Source organism: Platalea leucorodia (assembly GCF_965183815.1).
Source record: "Platalea leucorodia genome assembly, chromosome: W".
NCBI lineage: Eukaryota > Metazoa > Chordata > Aves > Pelecaniformes > Threskiornithidae > Platalea > Platalea leucorodia.
The window spans coordinates 36,239,529-36,256,974 of NC_138859.1; the positions used below are offsets into that span (position 1 = coordinate 36,239,529).

Here is a 17,446-nt window from a genome sequence, read left to right on the forward strand (position 1 = left end):
GGCCCAACGATCCAGCCTGTGAAGATCTAAGGCAGCCTTGCCTGAAGTGACCATGTGATGGTGGAGTTCAGGATCCTGAGGGCAGGGAGGTGAATTGAAAACTGGCTGAACAACTCGGCCCAGAAGGTGGTGAACAGTGGCGCAAAGTCTAGTTGGAGGCCACTCACTAGTGGTGTACCCCAGGGGACAATACTGGGTCCAGTCCTGTTCATCATCTTCATTAATGATCTGGATGATGGGGCAGAGTGTACCCTCAGCAAGTTTTCAGATGGCACTAAACTTTGAGGAGTGGCTGTTAGGCCAGAGGGTTGTATCAGCCACTCAGAGCTCAGGGCGGATCTTATTAATGTATATAAATACCTGAAGAGAGGGCACAAAGAGAATAGAGCCAGGATCTTTTCAGTGGTGCCCCATGACAGGACCAGAGGCAATGAGCACAAACTGAGACACAGGAGGTTTCATCAGGAAACAGTTTTTTTCTATGAAGGTGACTGAGCACTCGAATAGTTTGCCCAGGGAGGTAGTAGAGTCTCCCTCCTTAGAGAGATTCAAAAACATGGTCCTGGGCAACTGGCTCTAGGTGGACCTTGAAGGGAGGGTTGGACAAGATGACCTCCAGAGGTCCATTCCAACAACCATTCTGTGATTTGGCATTATTTTGCTGTTAATACTCCTATCTTGGTGCATCAGAGACTGATCACAGCTAAACATAATGGCCTCTACTAGTCTTCTGTTCCTGTGTTTATATACAGTTCTTTTAATTTGTGTCACTGGCTGTGATGAATTAAGCAATACTGATTTGGAGAGACATTTGATTTTCATATGAACTTACTTGTGCATTCATCTCAGAGCTTTCAACTGACTAGCAGAGTCTTATTTAAACTTAGTATGAGTTTTAAGCAAGAGATTCAAGGAGATATCTACCAGAAATTAAATATTTTCTTCTTTTCCTGCCAACTGTATGCCATTATCACTGTTTTAAACTTAGTACTAACAGCAACTGTAGTTTCCCTTTCTCCTTCACATCATTCCTTACATGCCTCTGCTTTTGTGAAAGTCTTTTTGTAAAAAGCTTGACAAGATCAAGTCTACTTTTCCCAGTGCTAACCAAAGGTTCATCTCTTAATACTTTACACACTGTCTGTCTGTAGCTACTTATTACCTCAGCTTTGGACTTAAACTGTGAACTTTTTCATCAGTATCATCTCTTTGTTCCCTGTCTACAAAGCACAGGATGGTGAGGTCCTGGTCTATAACTGGGTATTTTTGCTTATCAACATACTTATCGATAACAATATAGATAGAGCTTTAAACTAGATTGGAAGGGGGAAAGGGACAATACCTGGCTAGTCAGCGACAAGCAACGGGATGGCACACCAAAGTTCGAGGAGCTGCGTGCTAGTGAGATTCCTCAGGCTGCTCCATGAGGCAACAGGCACAATGAACCGCACTTGAAGTGTTTCTACACAAATGCACGCAGCCTGAGGAACAAGCAAGAGGAGCTAGATGCCTTGGCCCAGCCCCAGAGATATGACGACATAGGCATAAGTGAAACCTGGTGGGATGAGTCCTGTGACTGGTGTGCCACGATGGATGGTTACAGGCTCTTCAGGAGGGATAGGCAGGGCAGGCGAGGCAGCGCGGTGGCACTGTATGTAGTGGAGGGGCTGGAATGCATGGAGATAGCAGTAAGCGATGGCACGGTTGAGAGCCTCTGGGTAAGGATTAAGGGACAGACAAATAAAGCGGATGTCGTTGTGGGAGTCTACTATAGGCCACCCAGCCAGGATGACGACACGGATGAGTTATTCTTTAAGGAACTAAGGGATGCTTCCAAGTCATCTTCAACTTGCCAGATGTCAACTGGGAATACCACACAGCTGGTACAAGCAGGTCCAGAAGATTCCTAAACCATCTGGATGATAACTTCTTGGTACAGGTACTAAGGGAACCGACCAGGAAAGGTGCCTTCCTCGATTTGCTGCTTACTGACAGAGAGGGTCTCGTGGGTGACGTGGCGATTGCTGGCTGCCTTGGTCACAGCGACCACGAAGCAGTCAAGTTTAAACTCTATGGTAACAGGAGGAAAACTGCCAGCAAGACCTCAACTCTGGATATGAGGAGAGCTGACTTCAGGCTGCTCAGGGAACTACTTCGTAAGGTCCCCTGGGAAAAAGCTTTTGAAGGTGCCGGGGTCCATCAGTGCTGGTCACTTTTTAAGTACCACCTCCTAAGAGCACAGGAGCAGGCAATTCCAAAATGTCGGAAGTCAAGCAGGCGAGGTAGAAGGCCGTCTTGGCTGAGTAGGGATCTTATGCTAGAACTAAGGCGAAAAAAGAAAATGTATGGCCAGTGGAAGCAAGGTCAGGCGACATGGGAGGACTACAGAGATGCTGTTCGCCACTGCAGGGAGGAAATACACATGGCCAAAGCTCAACTAGAGCTGAAGCTGGCCAGCACTGTGAAGGACAATAAAAAGGGCTTTTTTAAATATGTAAATAGCAAAAGGCAGGCCAGAAATAACATTGGCCCGTTACTTGACGAGCATGGTCACCTCACAAACAGGGACATAGACAAAGCAGAGATGTTTAATGCTTTCTTCGCCTCGGTCTTCGCCTGGGCTAGAGAACCATGACTGTGAAAACAACAAACTCCCAACCAACCCCGAACTTGTGCGGGATTTGCTGCTCCAGCTGGATCCCTATAAGTCAATGGGGCCCAATGGGATTCATCCGAGGGCACTCAAAGAGCTGGCTGATGTCATAGCGAGACCTCTCTCAATGATTTTCAATGCTCTTGGGAATCTGGGGAGTTCCCAGTTGACTGGAAGCTGGCAAACGTTGTCCCAATCTTCAAGAAGGGCAACAGGGATGACCCCGGTAACTACAGGCCTATCAGTGTCACCTCTGTGCCTGGCAAAATCTTGGAGAAGATTATTCTGGGAGTTATTGAAAAACACCTGAAAGACAACGCAGTCATTGGTCCCAGCCAGCACAGGTTCATGAGGGGAAAGTCAAGTCCTGCTTGACCAACTTGATTTCCTTCTATGACAAGGTTACCCACCTAGTTGACCAAGGGAAGCCAGTCGATGTAATCTTTTTGCACTTCAGTAAAGCCTTCGATACTGTCTCTCACAGTATCCTCCTGGACAAAATGTCCAGCATACAGCTGGATAAACACATAATGCAATGGGTGAGCAATTGGCTGATGGGTCGGGCTCAAAGGGTTATAGTAAATGGGGTTACATCAGACTGGCGACCAGTCACTAGCGGGGTTCCGCAGGGATCCATCTTGGGGCCAGTGCTCTTCAATATCTTCATAAATGACTTGGATGCAGGACTTGAAGGTTTGTTATCAAAGTTTGCCGACGACACAAAACTGGGAGGAGCCGTTGACACTGTCGAGGGCAGAGAGGCCCTGCAGAGAGATCTGGACAAATTAGAGAGCTGGGCAATCACCAACCGTATGAAGTTTAACAAGGGCAAGTGCCGGATATTGCACCTGGGACGTGGCAACCCTGGATGTACATACAGACTGGAGAACGAGAGGCTGGAGAGCAGCCCCGCGGAGAGGGATCTGGGGGTTCTGGTTGACGGCAAGTTGAATGTGAGCCAACAGTGTGCCCTGGCAGCCAAAAGGGCCAACCGCGTCCTGGGGTGCATCAAGCACTGTATTGCTAGCCGGCCGAGGGAGGTGATTGTCCCGCTCTACTCTGCGCTGGTGTGGCCTCATCTTGAGGACTGTGTGCAGTTTTGGGCACCTCAATATAAGGGCATCAAACTATTAGAGTGTGTCCAGAGGAGGGCGACCAAGATGGTGAAAGGTCTCCAGGGCAAGGTTTAGGAGAAGCGGCTGAAGTCACTTGGTTTGTTCAGCTTGGAAAAAAGAAGGCTGAGGGGTGACATCATCACAGTCTACAACTTCCTCAAGGGGGGCAGTGGAGGGGGAGGTGCTGTTCTCTCTCTGGTGACCAATGATGTACTAATGTACTAAACTAATGTTTACTAATTTCATAACTATCATTAATATTACAATGCAAATGATCTGCTACTGTACCTACCCACATATTCTCATTAAAGACTTCAGGAATGACAGCAAATCGGCATAAAGGTATTATTTCTGTATGAGTGGCCCTCATCTGTCTAGTTCCCAGCAACTGGAATATTAACTCATCTGTTATGAGGCATTATAATAAGGGTCCTCAGTGGTTTTAGGCCTTCATCCTTTGAATTTATCTCTAACGAAGTCAGGGAACATTCATTCCAAGGTTTTTCCTTGACTACTTTCAATAGCTACTCAAATCTGACATAACCTGATATACTAGTTAAGTGAAGCACAATATAAGAAAAAGGAAAGATGACTTCTTGTGATATATTTTTGGTGGTTAGTAATTGGGATCATAGCAATACATTAGTATATCGCCAGAGGTGCCAAGTGCCTTCCCAGTCTTGTAAAGAAGTTTGTAAAGCTGTTGATAGCCAGCTTGCAGTCATTCTGGTTACACCAGCTTCAGTTTCTCCCAATACTGACAATTTATTTTCTAGGGTTTCAATAGCAAATTAATTCAATATTCCTGTTCCCTTACTAATTCCACCCAACAAAGTTTGGATGATATCTGTCTTAGTTCTGTGTCATATTAGTCTAGGATTTTGTAGCCACCGATCCTAGAGAAGGTCACTATAATCAGCACTAGTCTTATTCCATGCACTAGTGTGTACATTGATCGGGTTCAAATGCATGTTCATTGGCATTAATTTTGGAGCCATAATCATGGGCTCTTGTCCATCATGCAATTACATTAAGTGGGGGGTTACTTTTGTTAAAAGGTTGTTTGGGTTGTTTTATAAGATACAGAATCAGGAACAAGTGGTATCTTAATTTTGTCCATTCACATTGACTTGCCTATTGGCTATTACTGGTGTTTATGGAAAAATTGCGGTATATTATTTTATTGTTCTCATTGTTTATAGTGAAAGTGTAATTCTTATGAGCTACTAACTTATGGTTATTCACCTTACATGTCTGTAATACCCATTTCATTTTATTGTTAAAACTATGTGGAGCTTCCCATGCAGTGTTATCACATATAGCCAAATTCAAGTTAACTTTAGATTTTAGGGTTACTGTAGTTTCAAAGATGGGTTGTGACTGGTGTTCAACACTTGAGTTGTTCCATGGGAAACGTGAAAAGGCAGAACCTGTTAGAGACAGGTCAGGTGTATGTTCCAGTTATCAGTATTGCCACAGTGCTAAGGTATTCCCACATTTTCCTGCAAAAGAAGATATCTAGGTCTTGGACATAATCCAAGCCTCAGTTTTTGTTAAATTACTCCCTTTAGTGTCTACAGCATCCCATACTCATTTTCCTTTGTAGAGGAAAACAGTCACCCATATCAACCCGAGTTGGGTGTTTAACCACAACCTCATCTCCAGGACTTTGATAGGGTTTTACTTCTGTTTTAACAGGAATTCATGCGGTTACTGACATGAATCCTTTATCTATGGGACTTCCCATGGGAGTTTGCCACTTATTTAGCCAACTTACAACTCCCCACAAATGGAATCCCCACTTAGAGGTATTAATAGGTTTGCTCTTGTGTAGCTTTTACTTTAGTGGTCCATTCCATCATTTTACTATCCCATTACTTTGAGGTAGATATGGTACGTGAAAAGTCCATTGTACTACATTTGAAGCTCACCAAGTTTGCACTTCTTTATTCTTAAAATGTGATCAATTACCAATTTGTATTTCTCTGAGAAAAGGAAAAGTAGCAAACCACCGATTTAAACCAGCAATGGTTGCTAGACCAGTTGCAGCTCTTGTGGGGTGCATGTTCCCCACACCACTAATTATTTCTTCTCCTGTGAGGATGTATTTCCAGCCTTCAGGTGTTTGCTTTAAGGAACTGATATAATCTACTTGCCAAGTTTCCCAGAGTAGTTTACCTTCCCTGAGACTGGCAAACTGCTGTTCTTTTGACATGTACTGTACCATGGTATGACAAAAATGGCATGAGTCTAAAATTTGTTTTGCCAGAGCTTTTGTCACAGGCCATCCTTTCCTTGTAGCCTGTTGAAATAAATCATAACTCCCAGTGTGTCCTAGCCAATCGTGTAACCATTTACCTAGCCATTCTGCCTCAGAATTTTGTACTACATTTCATAGAATCATACAATCACAGAATCACAGAATGCTTTGGGATGGAAGGGACCATTAAAGGTCATCTAGTCCATCCCCCCTGCAATGGGCAGGGATATCTTCAACTAGATCAGGTTGCTCAGAGCCCCATCTAGCCTGTCCTTGAATGTTTCCAAGGATGGGGCATCTACCACCTCTGGACAACCCGTTCCAGTGTTTCACCACCCTCATCGTGAAAATTTTTTCCTTGCGTTCAGTCTAAATCTACCCTCCTTTACTTTAAAACCATTACCCCTTGTCCTGTCGCAGCAGGCCTTGCTAAAAAGACTATCCCCATCTTTCTTGTAGGCCCCCTTTAAGTATCGAAAGGCCACAATAAGGTCTCCCTGCAGCCTTCTCTTCTCCAGGCTGAACAACCCCAGCTCTTTCAGCCTTTCCTCATAGCAGAGGTGTTACAGCCCTCTGATCATTTTTGTGGCCCTCCTCTGGACCCTCTCCAACAGGTCCATGTCCTTCCTGTGCTGAGGACTCCAGAGCTGGATGCAATACTCCAGGTGGGGTTTCACCAGAGCAGAGAGGAGGGGCAGAATCACCTCCATGGTGATTCTGCCATGCTTCTTTTGATGCAGCCCAGGATATGGTTGGCTTTCTGGGCTGCGAGAGCACATTGCTGGCTCATGTCCAGCTTTTCATCTACCAGTACCCCCAAGTCCGTCTCCTCAGGGCTGCTCTCAATCCCTTCATCCCCCAGCCTGTATTGATACTGGGGGTTGCCCCGACCCAGGTACAGGGCCTTGCACTTGTCCTTGTTGAACCTCATGAGGTTCATACAGGCCTACTTCTCAAGCTTGTCTAGGTCCCTCTGGATGGCATCCCGTCCCTCAGGCATGTCGACTGCACCACTCAGCTTGGTGTCATCTGCAAACTTGCTGAGGGTGCACTCGATCCCGCTGTCTATGTCATTGATGAAGATATTGAACAGCACTGGCCCCAGAACGGACCCCTGAGGGACACCACTCGTCGCTGTTCTCCATCTGGACATCGAGCCATTGGCCGCTACCCTCTGGATGCGACCCTCCAGCCAGTTTGCTATCCACCAAACAGTCCACCCATCAAATCCATATCTCTCCAATTTAGATGTTGTGGGGGACTGTGTCAAAGGCCTTACAGAAGTCCAGATAGATGACATCCGTAGCTCTTCCCTCGTCCACTGATGCAGTCACTCCATCATAGAAGGCCACTAGGTTGGTCAGGCAGGACTTGCCCCTGGTGAAGCCGTGCTGGCTGTCCCGAATCCCCTCCCTGTCCTCCATGTGCCTTAGCATAGCTTCTAGGAGGATCTGTTCCATGATCTTCCCAGGCACAGAGCTGAGGCTGACAGGTCGGTAGTTCCCAGGGTCCTCCTTTCTACCCTTTTTAAAAATGGGTGCAATGTATCCCTTTTTTCCAGTCCCCAGGGACTTCACCTGACTGCCATGACTTTTCAAATATCATGGAGAGTGGCTTGGCAACTACATCAGCCAATTCCCTCAGGACTCTGGGATGTATCTCATCGGGACCCATAGACTTATGTATGTACAGGTTCCTCAGGTGGTCACGAACCTGATCTTCTCTTACAGTGGGAGGACCTCTTCCCCCCTGATCCCCATCAAATGGCCCATTGACTCAGGAGGTGTGAGGAGAGAGGTTGCCAGTGAAGACTGAGGCAAAAAAGTCATTGAGTACCTCAGCCTTCTCCTCGTCTATTGTTACCAGCTCTCCACTTCTGCTCATCAGAGGGGGTACGCTTTCCTTAACCTTCCTTTTCTGGTTGACATACCTGTCGAAGCCCTTCTTATTATTCTTTGCATCCTTCGCCAGGTTCAGCTCCAGACGAGCCTTGGCCTTCCTGATCCCATCCTTACACAACCGGGCAGTGTCCCTGTACTCTTCCCAAGATACCAGTCCCTTCTTCCACTGCCTGTGCATTCTCTTCTTGCCCTTTAGTTTGACCCACAGGTCATGGCTCAGCCATGCTGGCCTCTTCCCTTCCTTGCCTGATTTCCTGTGCCTGGGGATCAAGAGCTCTTGTGCCCTATGGAAAGCATCCTTGAAGACCTGCCAGCTCTGTTCTGCTCCCTTGTCCCTGAGGGCCATTTCCCAGGGGGTCCTGTTGATTAACTCCTTGAAGAGCTGGAAGTTTGCTTTCCCAAAATTCAGGGTCCTGACTATACTCTTCACCTGACCCTTACCTCTCCAGACTGTGAACTCTACCAGTGTGTGATCACTGCAGCCGAGGCTGCCTCCAATCCTGACATCACCAATGAGCTCACTTGCATTGGTGACCACCAGGTCCAGTACTGCATCCCCTCTGGTAGGGCTATCTATTACCTGGCTTAGGAAGTTGTCCTCCATGCACTCCAGGAGTCTCCTAGATTGCCTACCGCCTGCCGTGTTACTTTCCCAGCAGATGTCAGGGTGGCTGAAATCCCCCATCAGGACAAGAGCCTGTGAGTGCGAAGCTTCCTGTAGTTGGAGAAAAAAGGCTTCGTCAATAGGCTCCTCTTGATCAGGCGGCCTGTAGTAGACCCCAACCATGAGGTTCCCTTTGTTGCCTCGGTCTCTAATTCTTACCCATAAGCTTTCAACCTGCTCGTTCTTCAGGGACACTTCTTCACACTCTATCCATTTCTTGAAGTAGAGGGCAATGCCTCCACCCCTCCTACCTCGCCTGTCCCTTCTGAACAGCCTGTAGCCTTCGATAGCTGAACTCCAGTCATGGGATTCGTCCCACCAAGTTTCAGTGATGGCAACTAGGTCATAACTTTCTAGCTTCCAGCTCCTCCTGTTTGTTGCCCATGCTACGTGCATTTATTCTAGAAAAATCTTCAGCTATTTGATTCCACTTTGCCTCAGGGTTTTCAGGTTTTTGGTGGGAAGATACATGTCCTATGGATATACTCTTAGATTGAGCTATATCATAAATCTTTTTCCAGTGTGATTTCCCCATATGTCTCGACCTTTTACTTGCCAATTGTTTTTCACCCAGTTCTCTAGCCACTGGATGGCACTGGCCCATGCAGTATATGAGTCCATATAGACACAAGTTGCTCTTTGCTCCAGGGCCATCTCCACCGCTCTGATCTCTGCCAGCTGGGCCAAGCCATCGATTTCCTCTATGAAAGCTTCTCTGGTCTCTACCAATATAGCTGCGGCTTTGTCTCTCCATTGTTTCCCTATGCTCTGGACATTCCTGTCTGTGAACCATAACCCAGCTTTTGTCTTGCTGTCCCAGGGTGGGGCAGAGGGCAGCTGGGAGTACTCCAGAGGCATCCCGAGATGCTCTACACTCTCCGATAGATTGTTTTCTTTATTTGTCCCATCACTTGTCACCTGGTGATGTATATACAAAGCCCATCGCTGCACTGTAGTCTTTTGTGCTACCCCTAGGGGTAACTGCTTACCAGTTAAAATCGGTTTTAAAATAGGAATAGGCACACATAACTTGATTTCCCTTTCTTGAGTTAATGGCTAATAGCACTTTCTCGAACAGAGTGTAGTTCTGTTGAGAGCCTTGCCGGGATTTAGAGCCGAAGGTAATAGGGTAATCCTTTTTAGTTTGCACATCTTGTTGCCATAATCCCCATTGATATAGCTTATCACCTATGTCTATATGTACTTTAAATGGGTGTGTAGGGTGGATGGGTCCCATAGATTGGTAAATAAAATTTCAACTTTTAAAGCAGTTATTGCTTCATGTTGTTTCTGTTCCCAGTTTCATACTGCATTTTTCTTCAGCAAATCTTACAGAGGTCTTGTTAGAATACTGAATCCAGGAATGTGTGACCTCCAAAACCCGAAAGTTCCTAACAAAGCCTATCAGAAAGTGCTGGAATGCTTTGTATCTCTGCTAATATAGATTCTGCCACAGTTTTCTGTCCTCCTATCCATGGGGTACATAAAAATGTAACCTCTTGACTTAGTCCTTGCCGTTTTGAGTTGGGAATGCTAATATTTAATTCCTGTAAATGTTGGACAATAACGTTCATACTTTGGTGAACTGTTTTCTCATCTGGTCCTCCAATTAGAATATCAATTATATGTTGTAAAATTGTTATTTCAGGTGGGAGGATGATTGATTGATTCTAGCTCTTTAGCTAACATGGCATTGGCAATGGTGGTGGTATGTTTGAAATCTTGGGGTAAGTGATTAAAGGTATATTGTGTTCCACCCCAAGTAAAAGCAAACTTTGGTTAGTCTTGCTCTTGTATTGGGATCACAAAGAACATATCTTTTATATCTAATACTGCCAGTCACAAAAAAGCACATTAATTTATTGTATTAACTATATCTACTATGCTAGGAACAGCAGCCCTATAGTCAATAGTCATGCGCCATGTCCTGTCTGTTTTTTTAACAGGCCATATGAGGCTGTCATATAGTGAATGTTTTTTTTCTATAATACCCTATTGCTTTAATTTCTTAATTCTGTCACAGGTTTTAGAGCAGGAGCAGGTAGCTTATACTGAGAAATGTTAACTGGTTTACTATTAGGCAGGGGTGGGGCTATTTGTAGCAGATTTACAGGCTTAATCATATGGAGATTAGTTTTTAACTACTTAGTTTTTAACTAAGTGCTCCTGTAACTGGAGGACTACCAGTTTCCCATTTGCCCCAGTTATCTATCCAAGACTGTCCTTTCCGAATATCCATTCCCAGAATATTAATTTTGCCCAATAACAACAACGGTTGTACATTATGTCCATTAGACAATATTAATTTAGCCTGTACAACTGACTGGATAAGTGTTAATTGCACCATTAACATCTACTATTGAATCCGCTTCTTTCTTTAAAGGAGCTTTACCTTCATAGGTACGTTGATCTATCATTGAAACTTGTGCTCCTATATCAATCAAAAATGTTGTGGTGTACATTTACAGCAACCAACATTTCCAGACTGGCAATCATCTATGCCTTATTAAGTCCAGCTCCACACCTTCTTCCAAACCAGAGTTATTGATGCAGCTGATTCCTCATCCTGACACTACTGCCATGTTCTCAACAAACTATTGCTCCCCCTTGCTCTTTGATGCCAGCTTTAGCATCATTGAATCTTAGACAGTAGTTTGAACTTGCCTGCTTCATGGACAGTAGTGCTAGTAGTTTCAATGTAATATAGAGGCACTAGCTTGTCCCTGCCTGGAGTCCAGCATGGACTTTTACTTACTTGGTCTTCACAGTACAACTTACCTGTAATGTGCTCATGCTTTGCCACAGAGGACAAGGGCACTGCCTCCAAATGAACCAGTAGCAGGTGGGGTTTGCTTGACGCAGCTGAGGAAGAAGTGGATATCAACCACCTCTAGGAATTCATCAGGAACTAGTATTGTCCAGCTAAAGGTGCAGAATTAGAGCTGATGTGGAAGACGTTTGTGAAGGAGGCTTGGGTGATGAGGGAATTGAGTTGGTAAGAGTGGCTGTAGATCTGCTTTATATGCGAGATCCAACTTCTCTTATTCATTCCAAATAGACTTCTAAAAAACTGGAGATTGCCTTTTTGTGGAAAAATTTAGTAATACATGTTAAATTCTTACTTTGGATAAAAATAAGGATGTCTTGCTCTAAGAAAAATACTTAAAATGAAATGTCCAGATTAGCGAATGAGAGAGATTAGGATTTTTATGGATAAACTCAAGTCCTTTCTTTGTAAAATATTTTGCTCACATATGGAATTTGCCCTGTGAGCTTCTGTCACAAACCACTTTTTGTGATAGCTTCAGAAAATGACCTGTGTATTGCAAGTTACTCTTATGATTTTTATATGTGGTTTCAATATTTGCAGATACTGAATTAATGGAATAACTAATCTATTTGTATTTTTATTTTGTATTTACTTTGTAATTTCTTTATTGGTAAAAATTAGTCTAAACCATGGCTATCAGCAGCTACTGATCAGACACTAGTTTTAATTTTTTTATATAATCATCTATTTTTACATTGTCTAGTGTTGCTTGGGTAGATCAATGAATGTTCACAGCAGTTGTTATTCAAGTAGACAATTTTAATTAATAATTGTAAAGAGATATCATAAATTCAGTATTTTAGATAGAAAAAGCAAATAAAGTTTTCCATTTTAAGGAGGTAAAATATATGAAGAGATTAAACAATTTAAGTTTTCTTTTTATGAAAAGCAGAGAAAGCAAATGTCAAATATTGCAAATATTTGAAATTTGGAAATGGAATGGAAATATAGATTATGAACAACTTGCAATGCATGCAAAAAGAAGCCATGGTTTGTAGTGAGACTGTGAAAGGAGAACTGAATAATTCATCATAACAGGCTAAATAAGAATATTTCAATGCAGCTGCCTCAGGTTTGTTTATTGATCTACCTGATATAAGTTTTAAAAATGTTTGTTGGATAGTGCAGGCTAGAAAACATATAATACCTAAAACACTGAAAATGCTTTATTTCTAGTTTGGGGACTTCATTGTCCTTTGGGGGAAAAAAAATCCCAAACAAACAAACAAACATGAAAACAGAAACAAACCCCAGTACATTACATAATGAAAGACAGAAATTATAATTTCATGAACACCTAAGCCTAAATTACTGTGGAATGCCTATAACTACAAAATTCTTACAATTATAAAGCAGCACGCACTTACCATTATTTAGCAAGGTGTGATAAAACTGACCTACTATTGTAGCCACTCACACTTTGCATCATTCTGTCCTCCTATCCGCTCCCAGAAATATAGAGGAGAAATGGTTTTACGTAGTGTCCATAAACTACACAATGTAATCAAGTCTCAAATAATTGAGGACAATTAAAACCAACACTTTGAATACCTCCCTGTAACATCATGGCCCACAAACAAAAAATGACCAACATTAACAGAGTAAATTAATTTTTAGGAACTAGCATGAAGCAAAGAGCTGGCTCCCTTCTAGTTTGAGACCTTTTTCTTCAGAAACCATTAGAACTGAGAATAATTAAATAATTCAGTCTGGATCACTTGTGGTGTAATCACTTCCACAAGATGTTGCTTTCCTTCTCTCTTCATCATCACAAATAATTCCCTTTTGCCAACCTCTGTTTTATTACTGTATGATAGCATTGTTCAGATCTTTTGGCCATTCTCAGAGCAGCTTTCCAAAATGGGGCTTCAGTCCTCAAACAAATAATTTTCTGAGGAGGCTGTAGAAACTGTCTGACCCCATATATTTACTTTGTCATGCTCCTTTCTATATTTCTTCTCCATTAACAAAGTTGTACAAAAATTGCTTCTCCTAAAACATGTTCACTTTAGAGCCGTATCCCCTTCATAGGAATCAATAGTGACAGCATCTCCAAAAGTAATACATTTCTTTACATCTATAAATGTGTGAGATAGATAGACTTATGTTCATTCATTGCTATGTGAACATTGCTATGTCTATAGCTCAGTAAACAAAGAATTGTTCTGCATGGCTGCTACTATTACAGCAGCCATTTTATCAGGCCTTGAAAATTGTGTACTATTCCCTCAGGTTGAATGAATAGATCTGGATTCCTCTGGTATCATTGCTAAGTCAGATTACAAAACTGTAACCAAAATATATTAAAAAAAAAAAACAACTATTGAGACTTAATTACCTAAATGTTATCTTTAGGCATATTTTAAAATAAAGCTTTGTTAAGAAAGTTTAATGGCTAAGAGAAATACTAACAGATATAATTTTTAACGTTTTTCCACCCTGTTTTGGAACAGTCATTATTTCTTTCTCTCTTTTTTTTACCTGTTAAGTATAATTTACGATTTTTTCTTTTGCTCTCTTCTGTTTTAAAGTGATTTTTGAAGTGTGGAAAACAGAGTGAACTCTGCTGAGGCAGATCGCCATATCCCTATGGGAACACTGTACCGTGAGAAGTCACTCTCTCCTCTTACATTGTTTCATAACCAGGATAGTCTGGCAGAGGTCTCAATTGAGAAGGACATCTAAGACCCATTTTCCATTGTTCATTAAGGCACTCTGACATGCATTAATGCCTGATATAATTAAGTTTAAATAATATGAGCAAATGTGGAACTTGTGGTGGGAGCCTTGAGAAAACCAGTCATATATCAAAGGAGGTGCTACTTGGTTCTTTTTGGAGATCTCTCCACTTACAGGATTTTGAATAACTGACTTGATACTGTTGACATATGTTTGGCCAGTGATTTATTTTAGTCTGTTCAAATGCTTTATTCTGTAACATCAACTCTGTTGGACATATTACAGTGCTTCACACATGACCACTAAAGACAGACACATCTAAGGTAGCATAGGGACAATAAGGCATTAGCATGCAAGGAGGGATGATATTGTAATCAGGTTCATAATTATTAATGCCCTTTTAATGGACTACTCTTAGTTTGAGGCTGCAGTGCAGAGTATTTTGGACATTTTAGGTTGTTCAAGCTTTTAACATCATCAGTTTTCTTCATCAGTGATGTTACTGTTGTCATTCTTTAGCTAGAAAACCTGTACATATGGAAGCTGTACATCTGATCATGGTTTTACTTGACATTGTGATCTGATGCTCAGTTTAACCAAGTCCATTTTTTGCCTAAAAAAATCCCCAGGAGTTTCTTGTCAGTTCTCCTTTGGAAATATAGATATCCTGAGAGTAATTAGTGGGCAGACACAGATGCCATGCAAAAAAAAAGCAGCATAACAAAATTACATTGTTCTTCAGCAGTTATTTCTGTGCATTCACACCACTTACTTATTTTCCCCTCTGGGAGTCCAAGATAGTGCCACAGACATGGAAGAAGGACCTGAGATGTTCCAAGGAGTAGTATGCTTTTCCATGCATCTAAGCAGCCTCATACTCCAATTCCATGAACTTCAGGCAGTATTCAAGGAATGGCCATTACTAGCAGATAATCATCTTTCTTTGCTGAAGCTTTATAGAGTACCTTGACAGGTTTATGTTAGTCCTTCACAAAAAGATATTATGATTCAAATGTGGTTGCTACTTCAAATTCATGTGACTGACATTTTTTGTCAATTGCGATTTATATTTTAACATTGATCCTACAGACCAGATCTTTGCATAAATAAGAATGGCCATTATTACAGGGTTTTCTAGGGAATCAAAAGTCTCATACTCAGTTCTGAAGCCAGTACTTATTACAATCTTCTTGCCTTAATAGCACATTCTCTAGACTTTTGTTTCAGAAGAACTTAAGGACATGGTTTAGTGGTAGACTTGGCAGTGTTAGGTTAACGGTTGGACTCGATGATCTTAAGGGTCTTTTCCAACCTTAACGATTCTAAGATTCTATGATTCTAAGAACATACAGCTTAGATGCTAAATGTGTTACTAGTAGTTGTTCAAAAAATTGATTCTAAAGCACGGTTTAGGCCATTGAAAAATCTTTGGTAATTAACTGAATATTTCCTTTTTGCTTGGTTTAAAAAGGTCAGTCCATCTTTGTGCCAGTTTTCAAATCTTCCCAGCATTATTCTTTAATTTCCTAGACAGTGTGCCAAACGCCTGGAAATATAATTTACAGATCTGCATCTTTTTGATAGCAAATGTGAGAGTACGTGGAGTAATAAGATAATAAACATGTCATGCATATTCTGTAGGGCAGACATTGGCAGATCATTAGTGAACTGTAAGCGTCTCACTTTGCATTGTGTGTGCATGAGTACTTTTACAAAAGACTGTAAGTCTTTATAGGTGATTCAGTCTTGTGCCCTAACAGAAACATATTGCAGGAAGAAAGACTGCTGGAAATTAAAAGTGACTGAGGTTCCAATACATGACAACAATAATGGTTTGGCTTTCCTTTTTGTGATGATCTCCTGCTTATAAATTGCCAGAAGCAATATTCTTTACTTGCTTCTTCCATCTGAAGGATTTGCAAAGGTAACTAATTTCATTCTTTGATTCACTTCTTAGAAATACCTTTTTTTTTTCCTTTCCAAAAATGTAACCTGAATTCTTCTAATTTATCATGGTGGTTATTTTGAGGGTTGGTAAAATCATGAGTATTACTAGTAGTATTGTGAGCATTCCTTCTTGTACTATTTGTAACAGAATCATGTTTTGAAGCTTGATATAATTCTGAAAGAATATTACAGTCTGCTGAAATTATCTTTAAAGTGCTTGGAAATTGTTCATAAAATGCATAAATTAATTTCCTTATGCTACATATATATCTGTATGCATGTCTGGGAATGTTTATACACATAATACAAAAAAAGTGTGCAAGTTGTTACATTCTCTCTTGTGTATATATAGACACAATGAGATACATTTTTTTAAAAAAATCTAGTCAAGATCTATCTAGTCAATACATATTTGTATGTCCATACAATCTCTAGCATCCTTCCCCTCAACATACACTTGTCATCTTTAACAAATCATTCTGCTTGTATAAAATAAGACTAAACACTATACAATTTTAATTTACCTTTAGATGAAACAATGACATTATGACATATCTGGAGAATTACTTCCTGAATTTTGGTCATGAAAGGTTTTTTGGGGATTCTTGTTTTGTTTTTTTTATGCCTACCATGCAATGACAAAGGTTTATTTTCCCTTTGTTCTTTTCAGAGTGCTGCAGCAGCTCCCAGTCCAGTGCTAGGAAACATTCCCTCAGGAGATGGCATGCCAGTAGGTCCTGTACCACCGGGGTTTTTTCAGGTATTCAGAAAAAGTATGATTACAGGAACTTTAGGACAGAAAATCCTCCATAATACTGTTTAAAAGTTTGTAGAAAAGGTCCTATTCTAAACTATATGTCATTATACAGTACAATACTTGAGAGGATTTTTTTAACAAAAGTAAATAGATGGAAAGGAAGGGATTTCTTTAACCGACAAATATTCAATTTGTGAAATAGTACAGCACAACTCATTTCAAAATTTCAGGAATAAGAAATGATGCCAGTTGATGGTTGGAGCTTGAAAATGCTTGAATATAATTTTATAACAATTTCTTATGATAAAATATTAGAATTTAATATTAAAATTGAAATAAGAACTTTGTTGGTCATGCCACAAGCCAGACATTTAAGATGTTCAAATTTCAATGAAAGTTAGACCTAGACAATTAAGAATATCCTACTGAGCATCTCTTTGCATTGAAGATCTCAACTCCAATGCCTAAAAACAAACCAAGGAATTAAAGCATATGTTGTCTCTCATAAGTTTTGTCATAAATGAAATTAAATAGCCAGTTACCACTTTGGATACTAGCAGTACAGAATACTAGGATGAAAAAAAATTGCAACTTATAGTGCAAGGCCAAACTGCAATTGTAGTCAAAGACTGGATTGCTC

The 17,446-nt window shown here is 41.4% G+C and overlaps 1 protein-coding gene across 27 annotated transcripts in view; it reads left to right on the forward strand.

Moving 5' to 3' along the window:
• The window catches only part of LOC309601609 (single-stranded DNA-binding protein 2-like), a gene marked incomplete at its 3' end in the record, with an annotated part of 225,153 nt that overhangs the window by 131,033 nt on the left and 76,674 nt on the right, over positions 1 to 17,446 (forward strand). For 20 of the 27 annotated variants that reach the window (XM_082334722.1, XM_082334711.1, XM_082334736.1 and 17 more), the window contains one exon: positions 16,720 to 16,809. The exons of the other annotated variants lie outside the window; for them this stretch is intronic. In XM_082334722.1, coding sequence (XP_082190848.1) covers positions 16,720 to 16,809 — 90 coding nt within the window. The remainder of the gene's footprint in view (positions 1 to 16,719; positions 16,810 to 17,446) is intronic. 27 annotated transcript variants of the gene reach the window in all.